The 23,655-nt window shown below is 44.0% G+C and overlaps 1 protein-coding gene across 1 annotated transcript; it reads left to right on the forward strand.

Annotated features, from left to right (window-relative positions):
- Positions 1 to 14,457: 14,457 nt before the first annotated feature.
- On the forward strand, positions 14,458 to 17,318 carry LOC137348523 (probable G-protein coupled receptor 139). The gene is made up of 2 exons (XM_068013832.1): positions 14,458 to 14,527; positions 16,411 to 17,318. The coding sequence occupies exons 1-2, from the start codon at positions 14,458 to 14,460 to the stop codon at positions 17,316 to 17,318; spliced, it is 978 nt and encodes a 325-aa protein (XP_067869933.1).
- Positions 17,319 to 23,655: the final 6,337 nt, after the last annotated feature.

Here is a 23,655-nt window from a genome sequence, read left to right on the forward strand (position 1 = left end):
GTGGAGATTAATCCTGTCCCTCAGATATTTTTCCAATTGTTTCCCAACCACTGATGTTAGACCTGTAATTACCTGGTTTATCCCTGCTTCTCTTCTTGAATAATGATACAACATTCGCTGTCCTCCAATCCTCTAGCACCTCTCCTGCGGGCAGATAGGATTTGAAAATTTTTGTCAGAGCCCCTGATAGCTCCTTCCTTGCCTCACATAACAGCGTGGGATACATCTCATCTGTTGTCCTTCTAATTCTGTGAAAACTTTGTGCGGCCTCTGACACAATCTCGCTGGCATTTCCATGGCTGCCAATGTACTGATGGTGTTTTTTTTACTGCTTGACATGCTCCAGACCGTTACACTTTGTTTTCAATGTCCTCATCAAACCCTGGCCACCCTCGCTAGACTCTTTGTGAAACAGATGACTCAGTGTTCAACATGAAGATCACATAGCAACTGCAATATATACTTTCCAGGGATTACAACTTTGGCTCCCCACATGACACAACACTGATCAACCGATAGATCATGCTTATGAGTAAAAATGGCTTGAATTCTAAGTCCAGTATTTGAGTTTCCCACCCATTTGTGATATATTTGTACACCCTTGTCAATACGGGGTCCCTAAGATTTGTTCTACCAATGTGATATGTTCTGACTGGAAACTCGTCTACATACGAAACCCACATCACAGGAATGAGTAAAATAAATCCTACTCTGTATGGAGAGGAATCACATGCTAGCTTAATCTCTTTGAGCACATCGTAACGCACAAGCATCACACCCTCTACAAGTTGACTTTTACACTATTTGAATGCCTTTTCACACTCCTTCGTCCAATTCCATGGAACATACTTCCTCAAGAGTTCATTCAATGTATGCAATAATGTTGCCAGATCTGGTATGAGTTTACCATAATAATTCATGAGGCCCAAAAAATATCTGAGCTCAGAGGTGATCTGATGGTGTGGCTCATTTCTAAATACTTGCACATTACTCTTGGTAGCATGTAACCCATTCTTGTCTACTTTGTGTCCCAAGTACTTTACAGAAATTTGAAACATTTCATATGTGTGTTCCTTCATCCGAACTCCATGCTTTTCCAAACGTTGGACCAACTCTTTCAGGCTGTCATCATGGTTCTGCCTGTTTGGAACTCGAATAGATTTGTCATCTAAATAACACACTACTCCCTCCATGCCTTACAAAATGTGGTTCCTCACCGTTTCGAATATTCCAGGGGCTGAAGGAACACCAAATGGAAGCCTATGAAATTCAAATAGACCCATGTGCGTATTTATAGTCAAGAATGACTTAGACTCAGCATCTGACACAAGCTGCAGATAGGCATTTGTCAGATACAACTTTGAAAAAATCAGGCTACCTTTCAACATTTTGAACAGATCCTCGATGTTTGGCAAGGTATTGGGTGGATAACATTCCAGTATCTGTTTTACAGTTACCTTATAATCAGCACACTACAATCTGACTTTGGTACTATCATTATGGGAATAGACTTATTATTCTGCTCTAGCTCAGAGATAATGCTATCAGTCACAAGTCATTTCAGTTCTTGCTCTTCCTTCTCTCTTAAACAATAGGGTACCATACGCGACCTGCAATACACCAGCTTTGCATTCCTCTGAAACTGTGTAATAGCCTTGTCCCCTTAAATCGATTTGTCAATTTCACTGAGCACCTAAAGGCACTTGTCGAGCACTTTGTCTTGCGATATGAGTTTCATTTCAGAACGAGAAAGCTCGCTCCAATTTAACTTAAGTGCTGCTAACCAGTTTCTTCCAAACAAGGCTTTTTTTTTCCTTTCACAACAATGATGGACAATTTTGCACATTGCTCATTGTATGTGACCGCAACCAATACACTTCCAAATTTTGGGAATATTCTCTCCTCCATAACTGTGTAACTTCACTCATTATTTTTCCAGAGGATGTTGACTCAACTTTTCATGATACAACAAACTCAGAAATTATGCTCACTGATGCACCCGTGTGGACCTCCATGTTGATTTTAGCCGTTTGTGGGATGTGGACATCGCTGGCAAGGTCAGCATTCATTGTCCATCCCTTATTACCCTTGAGAAGGTGGTGGTGCTGAGCTGCCTTCTTGAACTGCTGCAGTCTTTGGAATGCAGTTACACCAACAGTGCTATTAGGAAGGGAGTTTCAGGATTTTGACCCAGTGACAGTGACAGAAGAGCAATAGAGTTCCAAGTCAGGATGGTGTGTAGCTTGGAAGGAAGCTCGTGGGTGGTGGTGTTCCAATGCATCAAAGAACAAAGAACAGTACAGCACAGGAACAGGCCATTCGGCCCTCCAAGCCTGCGCCGATCTTGATACCTGCCTAAGCTAATACCTTCTGCAATTCAGGGGTTCGTATACCTCTATTCCCAACCAATTCATGTATTTGTCAAGATGCCTCTTAAACGTCGCAATCGTATCTGCTTCCACCACCTCCCACGGCAAGAAGTTCCAGGCACTCACCGCGCACATCCCCTCTAAACTTTGTCCCTCCCACCTTAAACCTATGTCCCCTAGTAACTGAATCTTCCACCCTGGGAAAAAGCTTCTGACTATCCACTCTGTCCATGCCACTTATAACTTTGTAAACCTCTATCATGTCGCCCCTCCACCTCCGTCATTCCAGTGAAAACAATACGAGTTTATCCAACCTCTCCTCATAGCTAATGCCCTCCAGACCAGGCAACAGCCTGGTAAACCTCCTCTGTACCCTCTCCAAAGCCTCCACGTCCTTCTGGTCGTGTGGCGACCAGAATTGCACGTAATATTCTAAGTGTGGTCTAACAGCTGTAGCATGAGTGCCAATTTTTATACTCTATGCCCCGACCGATGAAGGCATGCATGCCGTATGCCTTCTTGACTACTTTATCCACTTGCGTTGCCACTTTCAGTGACCTGTGGACCTGTATGCCCAGATCTCTCTGCCTGTCAATGCTCCTAAGGGTTCTGCCATTTACTGTATACTTCCCACCTGCATTATATCTTCCAAAATGCATTACCTCACATTTGTCTGGATTAAACTCCATCTGCCCTTTCTCCACCCAAGTCTCCAACCAATATATGTATCCTCTGACAATCCTCATCACTGTCCGCAACTGCACCAACATTTGTGTCGTCTGCAAACCTACTAATCAGACCAGCTACATTTTCCTCCAAATCATTTACATATACTACAAACAGCAAAGGTCCCAGCACTGATCCCTGCAGAACACCACTAGTCACATCCCTCCATTGAGAAAAGCACCCTTCCTCTTCTACCCTCTGTCTTCTATGACCGAGCCAGTTCTGTATACATCTTGCCAGCTCACCTCTGATCCCATGTGCCTTCACCTTTTGTATCAGTCTGCCATGAGGGACCTTGTCAAAGGCTTTACTGAAGTCCATATAGATAACATCCATTGCCCTTCCTTCATCAATCATCTTTGTCACTTCCTCAAAAAACTCAATCAAATTTGTGAGACACGACCTCCCCTTCACAAAACCATGCTGCCTCTCGCTAATAAGTCCATTTGTTTCCAAATGGGAGTAAATCCTGTCCAGAAGAATCCTCTCTAATAATTTCCCTACCACTGACGTAAGGCTCACCGGCCAATAATTTCCTGGATTATCCTTGCTATCCTTCTTAAACAAAGGGACAACATTGACTATTCTCCAGTCCTCTTTGACCTCACCTGTAGCCAATGAGGATGCAAAGATTTCTGTCAAGGCCCCAGTAATTTCTTCCCTTGCCTCCCTCAATATTCTGGGGTAGATCCCATCAGGCCCTGGGGACTTATCTACCTTAATACTTTGCAAGACACCAAACACCTCCTCCTTTTTGATCATGAGATGACTGAGACTATCTACACTCCCTTCCCTAGGCTCATCATCCACCAAGTCCTTCTCCTTGGTGAATACTGATGCAAAGTACTCATTTAGTACCTCGCACATTTCCTCTGGCTCCACACATAGATTCCTTTCTCTGTCCTTGAGTGGGCTAACACTTTCCCTGGTTACCCTCTTGCACTTTATATACGTATAAAAAGCCTTGGGATTTTCCTTAATCCTGTTTGCCAATGTCTTCTCATAACCCCTTTTAGCCCTCCTGGCTCTTGCTTAAGTTCCTTCCTACTGTCTTAATATTCCTCAAGGGATTCGTCTGCTCCTAGCCTTCCAGCCCTGATGAATGCTTCCTTTTTCTTTTTGACGAGGCTCACAATATCCCACGTTATCCAAGGTTCCCGAAACTTGCCAAACTTATCCTTCTTCCTCACAGGAACATGCTGGTCCTGGATTATAATCAACTGACGTTTGAAAGACTCCCACATGTCAGATGTTGATTTACCCTCAAACAGCCGCCCCCAATCTAAATTGGTCAGTTCCTGCCTAATATTGTTACAATTTCCCTTGCCCCCAATTTAGCACCTTCACCCGAGGACTACTCTTATCCTTATCCACAAGTACCTTAAAACATACGGAATTATGGTCACTGTTCCCGAAATGCTCCCCTACTGAAACTTCGACCACCTAGCAGGGCTCATTTCCCAATACCAGGTCCAGTACGGCCCCATCCCTAGTTGAACTATCGACGTATTGTTTCAAGAAGCCCTCCTGGATGCTCCTTACAAATTCTGCCCCATCCAAGTCCCTAGCACTAAGTGAGTCCCAGTCAATATAGGGGAAGTTAAAATCACCCATCACTACAACCCTGTTACCTTTAAATCTTTCCAAAATCTGTCACATATCTGCTCCTCTACCTCCTGCTGGCTGTTGGGAGGCCTGTAGTAAACCCCCAACATCGTGACTGCACCCTTCCTATTCCTGAGCTCCACCCATATTGCCTCGCTGCATGACCCCTCCGAGGTGTCCTCCCGCAGTACAGCTGTGATATTCTCCTTAACCAGTAATGCAACTCCCCCACTCCTTTTACATCCCCTTCTATCCCGCCTGAATCTACGAAATCCTGGAACATTTAGCTGCCAATCCTGTCCTTCCCTCAACCAAGTCTCTGCAATAGCAACAACATCATAGTTCCAAGTACTAATCCAAGCTCTAAGTTTATCTGCCTTACCTGCTATACTTTTCGCATTGAAACAAATGCACGTCAGACCATCAGTGCCGCTGTGCTCCGCAACATCTCCCTGCCTGCTCTTCCTCTTAGTCTTACTGGCCTTATTTACTAGTTCCCCCTCATTTATTTCACTTGCTGTCGTACTCCTCTGGTTCCCACCCCCCCTTCCACACTAGTTTAAACCCTCCCGAGTGACGCTAGCAAACGCTGCAGCCCGGATATTTGTGCCCCTCCAGTTTAGATGCAACCCGTCCTTCTTGTACAGGTCCCATCTTGTCCTTGTCTTTCATGGTGATAGAGGTTGCAGGTTTGGAAGGTGCTGTCAAATGAGCCTTAGTGAGTTGTTGCAGTTCACTGGAACTCCATCCAACGCTACTTGGACCACGATGCTCTGTGAATTTTCATTGGACATCGTTGTGCTTCTGATCACATGGATCTCAAATGATGCCTCATCAACCTGCTGCTGTTCGACAAATGTATGCAGCGAATGATGTTCCCTCCTGCCTGTGTTTTCACCAGTGACCTTCTTGCCACATGACTTGGCAAGATAACCCTTCTTCTTCCTACTGTATCACTCTGCCTGCACAACGGGACAATTCTGTGCTCAATGTTGGCATCAACACTGCAACAGGACATTGTTGCATCACTGCTTCTACCCCGATGGCCTCCTCCCTGTTCACTTATGAGTGACATCCACATGACCACCACCATCAGCCGTCATTGGGGCTTTTGCTTACACATCTGTAGCTTATTTACTTTAGCAGACGACTGACGGTTGTTAACTCTTACTTCTCTCGAGTTACATTCAGCCATGTCCATGGACAATGCTGTTTGACAAACTATGGCAAAAGTCAACTTTGGCAATGTCATCAACCTATTGTGAATGTGCTCAACTCTCACTCTTGAAATTCTCCAAAATTACAATGAAATGACAGCTTTTTCAAGACCACAATATGCTACTATTCGGAACACCTCTGCTCAATCCGAAAGCATAACCCCGAGCTTCTGGTCACTTGCCATTTAAATACACCTCCACCACTCTGCCCCCCACCCACACCCCCCCCTCCCCCCACCCGCCCCACTGCTCTCATGCCAACATTTCTGTCCTTGGCCTGCTCCAGTGTTCCAGCGAACATCAACACAAGCTTGAGGAGCAGCACCTGATCTTTCAATTAGACACTACAGCCTTGCGGACTGAACATTGAGTTCAATAATTTCAGAGCATGACTGGACTTTCTTATGTATAGTTTTTTATTTATTTTATTTTTTAACCATGTGCCTGTTTTACTGCTCATTATTCCACTATTAATGCTCTCTCTGGACTAATGCTTTCTCTTTCACCGCAAGCATTAATACACTCTTTGGCTTTGTGCCAGGATAGCTTTGTTATTTAATCTCTCCTGCCACCTGCCCTATCACACACCTTCCCGTTTGTTCTCTTTCCCACCATCCCCCTACCTTCACTTGCTTAACACCTAATTCTCTTCTAACCTTTACCAGTTCTGATGAATGGTCACTGACCTGAAATATTAACTTTGTTTCTCTCTCCATAGATGGTGCCTGACCTGCTGTGTATTTCCAGCACATTCTGCTTTTATTTGAGATTTTTAAAGATAAGGAAAGAAAGTTTCCATATTGAGATGTAATTCTCAAGATCATATTTTGACATCTGCTGAATCAGCATTTGTGTCGAACTCTTTGTCTCTCTCTGTCATTCGATTACAACGGTGACCACACTTCAAAAGTACTTAATTGACTGCAAAGCGCTTTGTGAGATCCTGGGGATGTGAAAGGTGCTGTTTGAATGTAAGTCCTTGTGTCTGTTCTTACTTTCTGTCTGTGAATCTCAATGAAGTAAGATATGGATTTGTAAAGTGAACCTGCTCCTTTCAGCATCTACTCCACACTTTGTCCATCTCACTGTCTTTGTCTCTTTTTCTCTCTCTCCTCAGTCACTGTCTGGAATAAAAGTCCTCCCTCTGGGGCTGGTGTTAACAGTGCGATTCTTGGTCTGATGCATCTGCAGGGGATGCACAAATACCGGTTGTATAAGTTCAGTGGTGAGTGTCTCTACCTGTCACATGGGGGATGAGGGTTCAATTCCTACATTGGGAGGTTGCGCATTTTCAAGACATCAAACTGTTTCATGGTGCAGTTTCATTTTAAAACACAATGGGGAAAATTAGAAAAGTAAAAATATGTAAGAGGGAATGTTTTTTAGAATTAGAATTAGAATTAGAACATTACAGCGCAGTACAGGCCCTTCGGCCCTCGATGTTGCGCTGATCATCTGACCTACACTATTCCATTTTCATCCATATGTCTATCCAATGACCACTTAAATGCCCTTAAAGTTGGCGAGTCTACTACTGTTGCAGGCAGGGCGTTCCACGCCCCTACTACTCTCTGCGTAAAGAAACTACCTCTGACATCTGTCCTATATCTTTCACCCCTCAACTTAAAGCTATGTCCCCTCGTGTTTGCCATCATCATCCGAGGAAAAAGACTCTCACTATCCACCCTATCTAACCCTCTGATTATCTTGTATGTCTCTATTAAGTCACCTCTCCTCCTCCTTCTCTCTAACGAAAACAACCCCAAGTCCCTCAGCCTTTCCTCGTAAGACCTTCCTTCCATACCAGGCAACATCCTAGTAAATCTCCTCTGCACCCTTTCCAAAGCTTCAACATCCTTCCTATAATGCGGTGACCAGAACTGCACGCAATACTCCAGGTGCGGCCTCACCAGAGTTTTGTACAGCTGCATCATGACCTCGTGGCTCCGAAACTCGATCCCCCTACTAATGAAAGCTAACACACCATATGCCTTCTTAACAGCCCTATTAACCTGGGTAGCAACTTTCAGGGATTTATGTACCTGGACACCAAGATCTCTCTGCTCATCTACACTACCAAGAATCTTCCCATTAGCCCAGTACTCTGCATTGCTGTTACTCCTTCCAAAGTGAATCACCTCACACTTCTCCGCATTAAACTCCATTTGCCATCTCTCAGCCCAGCTCTGCAGCCTATCTATGTCCCTCTGTACCCTACAACACCCTTCGACACTATCCACAACTCCACCGACCTTCGTGTCATCCGCAAATTTACTAACCCACCCTTCTACACCCTCATCCAGGTCGTTTATAAAAATGACAAACAGCAGTGGCCCCAAAACAGAACCTTGCGGTACACCACTAGTAACTAAACTCCAGGATGAACATTTGCCATCAACCACCACCCTCTGTCTTCTTTCAGCTAGCCAATTTCTGATCCAAAGCTCTAAATCACCTTCAACCCCATACTTCCGTATTTTCTGCAATAGCCTACCGTGGGGAACCTTATCAAACGCCTTACTGAAATCCATATACACCACATCCACGGCTTTACCCTCATCCACCTGTTTGGTCACCTTCTCGAAAAACTCAATAAGGTTTGTGAGGCACGACCGACCTTTCACAAAACCGTGCTGACTATCGCAAATGGACTTATTCTTTTCAAGATGATTATAAATCCTGTCTCTTATAACCTTTTCCAACATTTTACCCACAACCGAAGTAAGGCTCACAGGTCTATAATTACCAGGGCTGTCTCTACTCCCCTTCTTGAACAAGGGGACAACATTTGCTATCCTCCAGTCCTCCGGCACTACTCCTGTCGACAATGACGACATAAAGATCAACAACAACGGCTCTGCAATCTCCTCCCTGGCTTCCCAGAGAATCCTAGGATAAATCCCATCTGGCCCAGGGGACTTATCTATTTTCACTCTTTCCAAAATTGCTAACACCTCCTCCTTGTAAATCTCAATCCCATCTAGCCTAGTAGGCTGTATCTCAGTAATCTCCTCGGCAACATTTTCTTTTTCTACTGTAAATACTGACGAAAAATATTCATTTAACGCTTCCCCTATCTCCTCTGATTCCGCACACAACTTCCCACTACTATCCTTGATTGGCCCTGTTCTAACTCTTATCATTCTTTTATTCCTGATATACCTATAGAAAGCCTTAGGGTTTTCTTTGATCCTATCCGCCAATGACTTCTCGTGTCCTCTCCTTGCTCTTCTTAGCCCTCCCTTTAGATCCTTCCTGGCTAGCTTGTAACTCTCAAGCGCCCTAACTGAGCCTTCACGTCTCATCCTAACATAAGCCACCCTCTTCCTCTTGACAAGCGCTTCAACTTCTTGAGTAAACCACGGCTCCCTCGCTCGCCAACTTCCTCCCTGCCTGACAGGTACATACTTATCAAGGACACGCATTAGCTGCTCCTTGAATAAGCTCCACATTTCGTTTGTTCTCTTTAAGAATTTTCTTGAGCAGAGACTGTTTCATCATGAAGTCCTCTCACACAACACAGTGATAAATAACTGTGATCATTATTTAATTTTATACCGATTACCTTTCGTGCTGCTCAGTGACATTGTTTTATATCTGCATCAAAAACAATCCGATGTTTATCAATGTGGAAATTAAGATTCAATATTTATGTATAATTGTGAAGAATCTGAAGTGCATAAAGTATAGATGGAGCAAAATTCTTGAAGTGCGTTCAGGAGAATTTTTAGCCAATGCTTAGCAAACCCAACAAGAGAAAGGGCAGTTTTCGACGTAGTTTTAGGTTATAGCCTGAACAGGTGGAAAGGACATCAGTGAGAAAGCATTTTAGTGGCAGTGATCATAATTCAGTTAGATTTAGTGTAGTTATAAAAGGATAAATATAGACCAAGGGTTAAAATTTTAAATTGTGAGAAGGTCCATTTTACTAATCAGAGATTTGATTTGGTAAAAGTGGATTGAAAACAGCTACTTGAAGGTAAATCAGTGGCAGAGCAATGGGGTTGGGGGGCATTAAAGGAGGAGCTAAGAGGGTTCAGAACAAATATGTTCCCACTGGGAAACAGGATGGGATTCCCAAATTTAGGCTCCTGCAGATGTCAGAATCCCACAGGGATATACATCCATCAGCTATTACCCTTTGCTTCCTGCCACTGAGCTAATGTTAGATTCAACGTGCCATATCCCCTTATATCACATAAACTTTTAATTTGCAGACCAGTCTTCCATGTTGTACTTTGTGAAAAGCCTGACAAATATCTATTCGACTAAATGAAGCGCACCAACCTCAACAACCCTCCACTGATGCTGCCAGACCTACTGATCTTTATTTGCTTTAATTCAGCATGGAATGTATTTTGTTTGTGACAGTTCATGGAGGAGCAAGGAAGTGTCAGTCCCTGACTTGGAATGTAACCATGTCTGTTGTGGAGAAAACATCACATTCCGACCACAAGCCAATCTGCCAGGCTTCACTGCAAGTTATCTGGCCCACGCCGCTTTTACTATTTCTTCACTTCAGGCCACTTTCGCAACAGCCTAGTTTCTTGTTCAAATAAAAGTCTAATGTTTACGTAGAATACAAAAGACTTGCCCAGGCAATTACAGCACTGAGTGCCTTAGCATGAGCGTAAAACTGCAGATATACAAGTTACAATTTCCAGGATGGCACCAGAATCACAAGATAATACAGCGCAGAAGAGGCCCTTCGGCCCATCGAGTCTGCACGGATGCATTAAAGACATCTGACCTGTCCACCTAATTCCATTCGCCAGCCTAATCAATGCAGTTCCTGTGAAACGTGGAAGGTAATGCACGGCTGTCATACATCAATAGAAATAACTCACTCACATCTCCTTCTGCTTCTATTACTGCTTTTCTTCCAGCTCTCTCTGCTCCTGCAGCTTCGAGGTCAATTACTTGCTTGATGCAAACACGCCTAATTCATGAAACTCAGATTTACCCGGAAAGCAGGGAGTGGGAATGAAAGATGCAGGACATTGAGAAGTGATGCATTTTGCGGATAACAGGATATATTTTTTCCCGAGTGTGTTGTATCTGTCCAAAAGCGTACTAGAGAATGGGGAGAGGGTGAAATGTGTGCCCAAGAGTGTGCTGGGAGTGAGCAAATGCGTGATTGGTCCAACGAAGTGTGTGCTCGGGCTGACCAAGTGTGTTCTAGTGGTGCCCAAGAGTGGGCTACTTTGCCCAAATGTGAGGTCAGAGTGCCTAAAATGTGATTACTGTGCCCAGGAATGTGATAGTTGTGCCCAAGAGTATGGTAGGATTGAGCAAGTGTGTACTAGGGAGGCCCAAGAGGGTGCTCGAGATGATCAAGCATGTAGTAGGGAATGGCAGGAGCGTGCTAGGTTCTCCAGGTGTTTGCTAGTGCTGCCCAAGAGTGGGCTAGTTTGCCCAACTGTGCATTCGGACTGCCCATGAGGTGGTAGTTGTGCCCAAGTGTGTGGTCGGTAATGGCATGTGTGTCCTCCGAATGCCCAAAATCTTCTAGATTTGACCAAGAGTGTGGTAACTGTGCGAAGGACTGTTCTGGAGTGCCCCAGAATGTACTTGAGGATGGTAAGTGCGTGTCAGTGGTCTCCAAGAGTGTGTTGGGGTGAACAGGTGTGTGCTAGGGGAGACCACTGTGTGATAGAGATGCCTGCGGGTGATCATTGTGTCCAGAGTGTGTTAGGCTTGCCCAAGAGTGTACTAGAGAATGATAAGAATGTACTACGGGTACCCAAAAGTGTGCTAGGAGTGAGCAAGTGTGTGATAGATATGCCCAAGAAGGTAATTGGGGAGTCCAAGTGTGTGGTAGCGGTGCCAAATGTTGTGCTGGGGGTGCCCAAGAGTTTAGTAGGAGCACCCAAAACTATACTCAGGGATGGCAAGAGTGTGCCAGTAGGGTCCAAGAGTGTGCTAGAGAAGCCATGTGTGTGCTAGAGGTGCCAACAAGAGCAATCAGTGTGCTCAGAGCGTGCTAGGGTAATCCAAGAATGAGTGTTAGAGAATGACAGGAGTGTGCTACAGTTGCCCAAGAGTGCACTAGAAGTTGGCACGTGTGTGATGGGGTACCCAAGAGCATGACAGGGGTGAACAAGAGCCCCTAGGTGTGTGTAAGGTCATACATGAATGTGATAGGCGATAGCAAAAGTCTGCAGGTCAGAAGCTGGGCATTCTGCAGCGATTAACGCACCTCCTGCCTCCCCAAAGCCTGTCCACATCGAATGCGACCTCACTTAACTGGATTTGTGAACACTAAATGTAATAATTCTGTACTGGACTGAATGTAGCCGTGAAAAACTGGACGTTTCCACAATAAATGTAACGCTGATGAACTGGGCTGTCCACACTGAAAGTACTGTGCAGTATTGGACATGTGCACACTGGCAGTAACTGTGCTCAACTAGCCATCTACACACTGCGTTTCATACTGACAGTAACCGTGCTGAATTTGGCCAACCCACATTTCAGTGGAATCCGGCGGAGCTGAAGCTGTCCTCACTGGAAGCAACAATACAGAACTGGATCTGTCTACTCTGCATGTGAGTGTGCTGAACTGGAACTTTTGACACTGAATATTATGGTTCAGACCTGGACCAGTCCACACTAAATATCAGCGTGATAATTGAATCTGTCTCTACTCACGCAACCGTAATTGACCAGTCAGCATTGAATGCACCCGTTGTGACGGCACTGTTCCTTTTTCCCTCCTCTGATTGTCAGTGGGCCTTTAAGACTCTGCTTTAAAAAAGTGTGCCTTTGAAAACAAAGAGACAGTGTGCTGGCTGCACCTGTCCCTAGGCCACAGCAGGGAAGAAAGGTCACATGGTGAAATATTTCGATTTGACTGGGTAAAAACTGGTTAAAACCGCTCTGAACGAGACACTAGCGAAGTGTGATTACTGGAGGAAGGAACTGTCTAATTCTTTCAACAGCAAGTCTACAATGAGCTACAGGCTAAGTTAATTACCTAAGAAAAAATGAATCATTTTTTTTCTTTACTTCCAATCTAAGAAGTCTTCACTTCAGGATTGACTCTCTCTTGACTGATTGCGTTTTTCTGTAATTCACGGTAAAGTTTCAACTGAGACCTACAATTTTAAACCCAAAATAATGTACCTGTCATTATACTCCGTGTTTAAAGAACTGTGTGATGCCTGCTGCAACCGAAGCACTTTGAATGTCTGTCAAGAAAGGAATGTTGCATTGAATTTGTAGGGAGACTTTGAGTGGCATTTGATTGCTTTTTACACGAGGATACCTCACCCATCAGGAACATAACTCACAAAGACTAACAGCTCAGTTATTTATTTATTCTTAAGAAACAGCTAATTTTTCAAGCATCATTAAAAAAAAGTTAACTATTGATTTGTGAATGTATGTGTGTGAAGGGGGGAATAAGTTAAAATAAGAAGTTATAAGGTCTTCAGACATAGGTTTATCTTAATAGTGTTTAAGATTTAGTGTTAATAAATAAGCAATTTGTTGCTGTCTAAAGATACCTGGCTTCGCCTGTTTTATTCTGGGGGTTAATAAAATGTTTAATTTGACTGTTTTCTGCTTAGGTGAAAAAAAACTTTAAATAATATGCTGCGACCTGCGGAGTGATGGGACTGAATTGACAGTGGATTGCTCCTGCCTTGGTTGTAACACCGTATTGAATTGGACTTTTCAACACTGAGAATTGGCATGCACAACTGGACCTTTGCACATGGAATGTAACCGAACTGAACCAGTCAACAACGGAGTAACTGTGCTGAACGAAACCTATGAACACAGATTATAACCGTTCTGAAATTGACCTCTCCACACAGCATGTAACCGTGACGACCTTTACCTGTCCACACGAAATGTAAATGCGTTCAACTGGACATGTTTTCACTGAACATAACGGTACTGAAATAGACCATCAATAGTGAACTCAACCGTGCTGAACTGGACGTTTTCACACAAAGCATAAACATGCATAATTGCACCTATGCGCACTGAAAGTACCCACGTTGGCCTCGGGTGATCTGCGCTGAATACATTCAGCCATGTTGAAGTGTATGCACCATCTCAGACAGATTTGGATTCAGGTGTATGTGCCCCAGATCATATTGACAGGAGCTGAAGAGTGATCAGAAGAGAGAACTTGGCTACAACTTCCTTCAGGACTGGCATATCTCTGTCAGTTACATCTTGTGCCGAGGCCACTTAACTCAACATCAAAATGTTTACAATCTGATGATTCCTCGTATAAAACGTTCTCTTTCACCATCGCTACCGCTTCTTGAAGTTTTTCATTATCGTAACTGTAACTAGGATCGTATAATAATCTCTGGATAGTTCACTTTAGAGATGTGTCAAGTCCCTTGGAAAACCATTCCATTCCATCAAAACAACAACATGACTCTGGCAGCTACTGCACTAATCTGCTTATGCAATTAATGCAAAACATGAAACCATCTAATTATTTCCCTGGAGCTTGACATCGGTATAAATGTGATAATCTTATGGTGTAGTTGAGAGCGTGCTCAGAGCTCCTGAGAGAAATGCACGTAGCACCAACAGGCCTGGTGTTTGCCATTTATTATCCTGTCCTTGCAGCTATCGGGGTTCCAGGTAAGGTGTTGTAGTTAATTATTCATTACAGGAATCATTGCTTATCTGTGTCACTGCTTTCATTTACCAGTAACACTTCTCTACGTTATGAATATCCTTTCTTTCTGTAACGTGTTAATTTCTCCACCTTAACGGGACTTAATTGCGTCCCTCCAATTGGTATAATTTTCCCCCTTTACATGATCATTCTTTTCCATTTTAATGCTATAAATTCTTCATCTTAACGGCTGTTTTTCCCCATTTACTGATATAATTTCCCGTCACTAATTATATCGTTTTTCCCCTTCAGAAGTGTAATTTCTCCCTATTACTGGAAGAATGTTTCAACATTGCCCATAAGCTCTCCCACTTGCCAGCATCAGGTTCTACTTTCACGGCATAATTTCTCCTCTTCAGCCATATCATTTTCCCATTATAAAGTGTACTTTCTCCTACTTAAAAGGAGAATTTAGTGCCACTAATTTCACCCCTTCCCTTGTGCCATTTCACGGCGTAACTGCAGTTCCATTCTGTTCACTGTGGGGGGAATTATCACTTTGTTATCACAGTGTAAATGTAGTTCGATTGTATTACTGATACTGTTCACTGTGGGTGAAGTATCATACTGTTATCACGGTGAAAATGTAATTTTTGTGTGTTATTGGCACAGTTCACTGTGGGTGAATTATCACACTGTTATCACGGTGTATGTGGAGATATATAGCGTTACTGGCAGTAAGTGTTGATGTCTGATTTTCACAAATGATTCACTGACTAAAGTTATTCAATAATTAAATAACTCTTGACTGAATTTAATTACTGAATTTATTGAAGGAACATTCTAAAGCATCGAGTTGTTGACAGAAATATAAGAAATGTAACAAGTGGCCATTTTATGAATGAATCCGTACTTCCCCTAAACCCAGAGCGCTCAGTGTTTCTGCTCTCAGTCTGTACTCTCACTGCTGCAGCCCGGCTCTCCTCTTCCACATTAGTTGCTGCTGACTGCTCTACAGTGACCACTACTCAGTGTGAATGTTTCTTCTGCTCCAAGCCGCTGGTCATGTCCCATGTTCCCGTCTTCAATCTTTTCTCCATATTTTGTATAATTGATGGCATCTCTCGCATCTGAGTCAAAAAGTTTCAATTTCAATACCCATGATAGGACGAAGCTATGCCGGCAGCTCAGCACAGTACTGGGGTACTGCTGCATTGTCAGAGGGAACTTTCCTCTGGTGGTTTAAATCGACACCGAAATTCCCAGGTGAATAACGAGAGAATCGGTCAGAGTTAGGCTAACATCTTCAATAACATCCCCTCCGGAATTTAGAAAACACTGTCTCTCCTTCTATCTGTTTGAGCTTCTTTTCGAGCACGTTGACAGTCGAATCTTCCAACAATGATTCATTTTACGGTAATTCATCAGATGACGGCGTTTTAGGTCCTTAGCAGAATATACTCCTTTTTAAATGTAAGTTTCCCGCCCCGCCCACCCTTTCTTGTTAGTTTATTGTCGGTGATTGTATGTTTTGCCCTCTTAAATATCTGCTAAAATATGTTACTGATGTTATTTTTCTTGTCTGCTTCATGTTCCTATTTTGGTTGCAATGGATTTTCGATGCCTTCTTGTTCTCCATTATGTTTCATTGTATTACATTATATTTTGTTGTTAATGACCTGGCTTATCTTCAATTTAGATGATAATTCTAAACACAGAAACAAGTGCTGAGAGGTTAAGCAATAGTTGTCTACTCAAGATCATGTGTCAAAGCTGTGAATTTAATACCGAATTCTATAAATAGGATGATTTTGTTCGAATTTGGACCAACAAATTTCCAGTTCGCTCTCGCTCACACACGTATACACTCTCCCTCTTTCTCTCAATCTCTCTGCCTCTATTACAGCTAACTTAGCAGTGATTGTGATCCTGTCCCGAGGAAGATGCGGACTCTCCAGATGTATCACTTACTACCTGATGTCCATGGCGGTGACGGATCTCCTGGTTATGATCACTGCTGTGATATTCAACCGGATTGCTGGTGTTTATTTCCCAGACAGTTTCTTGTCCATCACGCCCGTATGCAGTCTTCGTGTTGTCCTAAACAATGCCATCGTAGACAGTTCTGTCTGGATAACAGTCACGTTCACCTTTGATCGATACATGGCCATTTGTTGCCCGAAGCTGAAAATAAAATACTGCACCGAGAAAACGGCAGCTTGGGTTATAGGAATCGTGTCTGTAGTGAGTTGTTTAAAAAACATCTTCTTGTATTTTATATATAAACCTTTGTATATAATTAACAGTGTACCCTGGTTCTGCAGCATAAAATTAATATTTTATACGTCACCTGCATGGGTCGCATATGACTGGATTCACCGCATTTTAACTCCTTGTCTCCCATTCATTCTGATTTTACTGCTCAATGCCCTGACCGTCAGACACATTCTAGCGGCCAGTGGATCCCGCAGGAGACTCCGAGCCCACAGAAATGGACAGACCCAAAGTGACCCAGAGATGGAAAGCCGGAAAAAATCCATCGTTTTACTTTTCTGCATCTCGGGCAGTTTCATCCTGTTATATTTGCCATTTCTTATAAATTTTCTTTATATCCGAATTGCGAAATTTACTTATTTTTCTGGTTCCAATTTTAATCAATCAAATTTTATTCTGCAGGAAGGCGGATATATGCTTCAGCTTTTGAGTTCCTGTGTCAATCCGTTTATTTATGCAGGAACCCAGAGAAAATTCAGAGAGGAGATAAAGAATGGAGTGAACTATCCACTGAGTCTAATTCTTAAATTGTTTAAATGACGAAAATGATAAACTCCAACATCAATTGCACGGTATATTCCTTCCATTGCTGTTCTTTTTCATGTCACATAGGACTCCCCTCCCTGAGAACGTCACTCGATTTGAGATGCATCTCCATTGTGTGAATTTAAGGATGCATAAACAAAGCCACGCAATTCAGCGTTGTAACATGCCTCTTACTTAGTTTCTGGTTCCCTTCCCCATGCTGACTCGAGCATCGAACATTCACATCAGCCCCAACGGTACAGAAGTATCGCTATAGTCACATGGGAGACAGAGTCGGACATCTGATCTATTATCAGATATCAAGTTTAACTGTTTAATGACGGGGCATCACTATGTCTGCTGGGAATGTTTAGTGCCTTAAGGGTAGGATAGGCTCTGAAATTGAATCGTCTACTGCCCCATGCATAGTTTTCCAATCCATAGGCACCACCTCACAGACGCACACATGTACCTATAAACATGGGAACAGTGGAAATGCTGGAGGAAAGAGACTGTTCGCCTTCCACTCTTTTCATTGGCCAATTATGTCAACACTCCTGTTCCATAAAACTGAATAAAATCATTAGGAAAAAAAGTGCCTCCTTTTAAAAAGGGATACAGTCAATAAAGATCCAAATCAGAAAAAAAATGCATCAAATTAAATGATATTCACTATCGACTATGCACTCCAGTCACTTTGCCTTCGACCATCCAAGTAGTGCGATGGTTCCCATGAAACAATGTCAATAGATTTTTTGAATGAATCACAGCAATCGTTATAAACTAGCCTACAACAGACTGAGACATGAGGCAAGCTACACCCCCGTGGTGGAGAAATTTGAGAACCATATTTACGCAGTCACCTCTTCCTCTCGAGCAATACCGCACTTCCTACATTTACCACATGTCATGTCCCAAATTTCTCACATACCGTATCCCAAAATGGTATCCTGTGAATGAAATCTGACTAATTTGCATTGTAAGAATCAATATTAACTGCTTCCAACTTAGCTGTAGGGAGTTTGCTCCACAGATCGACCACTCAGTGAAGTATTGCTTCTGTAGATTGGTTTTTAATTTATTCCCTTCATCACAGCCTCTGACCTCTGGTTCTCCTGTTCTGGAAAACTTGTCGAGCTTTACATTATCTAGTCCCATTTGAATCTGGAAATCAGAAAGCATACCAACCCTCGACCTTCCATTTTCCAATGAGAATATGCTCAATATACATAAGCGTTCCTCACAATCCAATTCAATCTGTCACGTTAATCATTCTGTTTACTCTCTTTAGTGTCCATTCAGTAGCTGCAATATCCTGCGGTGTCCAGAAAGTATGCAGCGTTCTAAGTGAGGTCGCAGCAATGATTTATAAGGTGACAAGATCACCGCATGATTTCTGCTCAAAATCATCCCCTTTGATACATTCCAATGTTGAATTTGCTGTGTTCATTGTTGTGATAGCTTCAATTTATTGTCAATCAAAAAATACAGCACATTTTATTTATTTTCCATGCAAATTAATTTCTTTTAATTTAAGTGACGGTCCATTGTTTGAATTTCTTCTCTCCATGTGACGTACTATGCATTTCTCGACATTAAATGTCATTTGTCGCCTGTCTGCCATTTTGTATGTAATCTAATTCTCCCGTAGCTTATCCTCTTCAGCTTTGTAGTCCACCACCTGCATTGTTTTATTTCACACGCAAATGTAGTGTTTCTCTGGTGAATCCTCATTCCCAATCACTTAAAAGCTATTAAACTAACGTGGTTCAAAACAGATCTCTGTGGAAATTGCTGGCAACATTTTTCCAGGGCAATGACAATGCCTATATCACCAGCCTTTGGGGTATATCGATCAAACAACTACAAATCGATTTTTAAATATTTTGACAGATTTCTGCTTTATACTTCACAGTCACATCCTTTTCAGAGGACGTTTACACAAGTCCAAGTGCAGCACATTCACTGCCTTAACCCTATCAAGCTCCTATCACACGCTGGAAGAAAACTAACTAACTAGGTTGGCAAATCTCTCCCATTCGTGAACACACATTGAATATATTTTAAGATTATATTTCTACCCAGATGCTCCATGATCTTATTTTTAATAAGTGTTTTCACAGCTTTACCCACAATGTACATGTAACTCACAGGTCTGCAGTTTCCAGGGTCACGTTTCCAACCTTACAAAATGGCATAGATCTGCTTTTTCTGCCACAGACAACTCTCCGGATTTGAATAATTTCTTCTAAATTTGTGCTCAATGTACTTTTACTTTCACCCATATTTCTATATGGATCCTGGAATGCATCTCATCAAACCCCTGAGATGGATTCATCTTCAGTTTTCACAGCTGTTAAACAACCATGCTGACGAGAGTGTGAATAGCGTCACAGCTAACCTCTGAAAGACCCTCTAGTTCCCATTTCCAGATAAAATCTATTAGCTGCCCCCTCCTTAGTAAAGACTGAGGCAAAATAGTATTTAGATTGTTTGCAGCCTGTGTTGCTACACTCGGTCCAGAGTTTGATTTTTTTTTCCGGCAGAATGTAACGGAAAAAAAAACAATTGTTTACATCTTCTTCACTTGCTACATTCATTTTTTTCATTCCTATCTCTACGCCTTTTTTACACTCCAGGCTTCACTTTTAGTCATACAGTCATAGTCATAGAGAGATGCAGCACTGAAATAGGCCCTTCGGCCCACCGAATCCGTGCCGACCAACAACCACCCATTTATACTAATCTTACGTTAATCCCACATTCCCTATCACATCCCCACCATTCTCCTACCACCTACCAACACTGGGGGCAATTTACAACGGCCAATTTACCAATCAACCTGCAAGTCTTTGGCTGTGGGAGGAAACTGGAGCACCCGGCGGAAACCCACGTGGTCACTGGGAGAACTTGCAAACTCCGCACAGGCAGTGCCCAGAATCGAACCTAGGTCCCTGGAGCTGTGCGACTGTGCCACTGTGCCGCCCTGAAACATCTGACCCTTTCCGCCCTCGGGTGGCCTCCGAAACACTCACGCCTCCCCGTCGGGGAATTAAACCCCGGTCTCCCGCCTGTCAGGGGATACTAGCCACTAAACTAACGAGGAAGCACTCATATTGGTATTTAATACATCTTGATTCTGCTGTATTTTCCTTAATGAACTTAAATTAATTTTTTTCTTGGTACTTTTAGCGGCATATCTTTTAGGGTCACGCTCGCACAGAATCTTTCCCATCATATCAAGGTGCAGTCACTAGAGAGCGGTATATCTGTTGTTGGAAACACAAATTGTTTAATAATAACTGATGATTAGATAACTGAGGATTAATTGCTGACAACTACACATTTACTTATAATGTGAATTCATTCAATGCTTACATTAAATTTAAGCAATATGTAATTAGTTTGAGTTTATCTTCACAGATGTGGAGAAACTTGCCAGCGGTATGGTAAAGAATGACAGCTTTAGTTCAGCACTAATATAATAAAAACAAAAAAAAAATGCTGGAAATACCCGGCAGTCTGGCAGCATCTGTGGAGAGAGAAACAGAATTAACGATTAAAGTCAGTGACCTTTCATCAGAACAGGCAAAGGTTGGAAATGTAATAGGTTAGAAGCAAATAAAGCAGGGCTGGGGCAAGAGATAACAAAAGGGAAGGTGTTGATAGGACAGAGGATCACAGAGAATAACTGACAAGAAGATGAGTTCTGCACTCACTGGTTCCCCTCCTTCTCCTCTCCTGAATGTGCTGACTGACTGGGTTTAATTCTACACTCTGCTTCTCTTTCCACAGATGCTGCCAGACCTGCTGAGTGATTCCAGCATTTCTTGTTTTTGTTTTAATTCTACACTCATTGGGTTGAATTTTACAGGACCCTCGACCCCGCGGCTCACGACGCGGGGGCAGGCAAAATACTATGGAAAGAGGTCCGCCTTGACGCGCGACGTGGGGAAGGGCCCACCGCAAATTTCCGGTGGTGGCGGGTCCTCGGTGTGCACCCCAACTCAACACCGCCCCCCACCACTGCCGCTCTGCGGCGGCACCCCAACTGGAATATGTAGAATTGTACTTACCTCTGCAGATTATCCATCCCGCCACCTCTCACTCCGCACTTCCTCATTTTACGTAGCATGGGCGGCCGTCACGTGCCGTCGCGTTCACGAATAGAAAACCGGACTGGCAGCCGAAGCAGGAGTCTGGACAGTGAAGCTAAGTCTAGATATACAGGGGTCTGAACTCTGCACACGGGAAGGGAGGAGGGAGGGGGGATTACAGGGATCTCACTCTGAATTCGAAAAGGGAGGAAGGGGGAACACAGGGGTCTCATTCTGCCTTCAATAATGGAGAAGGAAGGGGGTCTGGGATTACTGGAGGGAAAGCTCTGCAGGCATGAGGGGAGGTACTGAGTACCCTCCCTCCGTAAGCAGTGTAGGCTCTGCATTTGTTTGTGCATGTGAAGGAGCAATGGCACTCTCGATACCCTGTGTGTGGGGAGGGTGCCAGAAAGGGTAGGAACGTTAAGGTTATATGGATGGTGGTCGCAATCGATGCAGCTGGTAGGATATTGATGTGGTCATGCTGTGCCACTCTGAGTGTTGGACAAGATGGGCAATGCCATGCCAAAGCGCATAGTTGATCCATGAAAGCACCTGATGTACCTGCCAACACCAATCCCTGCCCTGTTAGGAACCTTCGAATAAATGAATGGCTCAATTTTATTGATCACATGGAAATGGGAATGGCTCATCCTACATTGTGTGATCGTCTGCTCCTGAGGATCTCTAAGTGCTGGAGGCAAAATCAACAGGCAGGTATGGTCCACGTAGAGGCCTCTGGTCGTGAGCAGCAGCCCCCATGGGGAGATCACCATTACAGGAGCCGTGCAGCTACAGGCCACACATGTCATGCCATCGAATGTCAGAGCCCTGGTTTCAGAGGTGATTGTGCATGTAAAGAGGGTGATGACACATCTCTGTGCCCTGCTCAACGATGACCTCAACGGTGGACATCCTATGCCTGCGGTGTCCATAGTGGCAGCGGTTCTTAAGTTTGACGCTTGTGCAGCATTTCAGGGGCCCACCAGAGACCTTTATGGAGTCACACAGTCAGCAGTGCACCGCTGCATCAGGGAGGTCACCGATGCCCTGCACCGGAGGGCCAGTGAGTATGTGCGCTTCAGGATGGACTCTCACATCCAAGCACAGATGGTCACTGGTTTCAGCGCCATTGATGGAGAACCATTGTTTTTTGGGTTCACAGACCGCACCCATGTGGCCATCAGGCCTCCCGCCAGGCTACCACCTACATAGGTCACCATTAAAGGATAACTCTCAATGCCCTGTCTCAATGCCTCTGTGCCCTGCTGAAAGATGACTTGCAATCCATGGGCTTCGGTGGACATCCTATGCCTGCGATCCTCATGATAGCAGTGGTTCTCAAGCCTGATGCCCTTGCAGCTTTTCAGGGGCCCACTGGAGCCCTTTCTGGGGTCACACAGTCAGCAGTGCACCGCTGCATCAGGGAGGTCACCCACACCCTGCAACAGAGGGCCAGTGAGTATGTCCGATTCAGGGCAGACTCTCAAATCCAGGCACAGAGAGCCATTGGTTTTGGGCGAACCATAGGTTTTAATGTTCATAGACTGCACCCATGCGGCCATCAGGTCACCCACCAGGCTAGCACCTGCAGACGTCACCATTAAACAATCTTCTCAATCTAGCTGATGCTGGTATGTGATCACCACAGATGCTTCATGCAAATCTATGGCCGCTTCTCAGGAAGATGCCATGAAACCTGGATCCAGCGCCAGTCCCAGCTGCCACCACTGTACACTGAACTGGACCAGATGGAGGGGTGACTTCTTGGAGACAAGGGCTATCCATTACAGACATGACCCGCAACACCAGTGATCGACCCCACACTGCTACAGAGGAGAGATACAACACCAGCCACTGAGCTACAAGAGCCACCATTGAGCAGACAATTGGCATGCTGAAAAAGCACTTCCAGTGCCTGGATGGATAGGGTGATGCTCTGTACTATGGGCCGAAAAAGCTAGCTCCTTTCTTTGCTACTCACTGTGCTTTGCACAACCATGCACCCAATAGGGGGTAGGCCTGGCATGATGAGGAGAGACGTCAACAGGATTCCTTCACCGACTATGAGGACGCTGAGGACCTACAGTAGGAAAGCTACATGGGAGGGCAGATGGCAGCCAGGCTCTGCATCCAGGGCTGGCAGTGAGCTCGGGATGTATGGTAGTGGTTAATCAGAGAAAGGCTCTCCGCTCCAAAAGGAGCCGACATGAGCTCTGCAAGCCACATATCACGTTTTCTCACCTGCTGTGTAG

Source organism: Heterodontus francisci, chromosome 34, assembly GCF_036365525.1.
Source record: "Heterodontus francisci isolate sHetFra1 chromosome 34, sHetFra1.hap1, whole genome shotgun sequence".
Lineage (NCBI taxonomy): Eukaryota > Metazoa > Chordata > Chondrichthyes > Heterodontiformes > Heterodontidae > Heterodontus > Heterodontus francisci.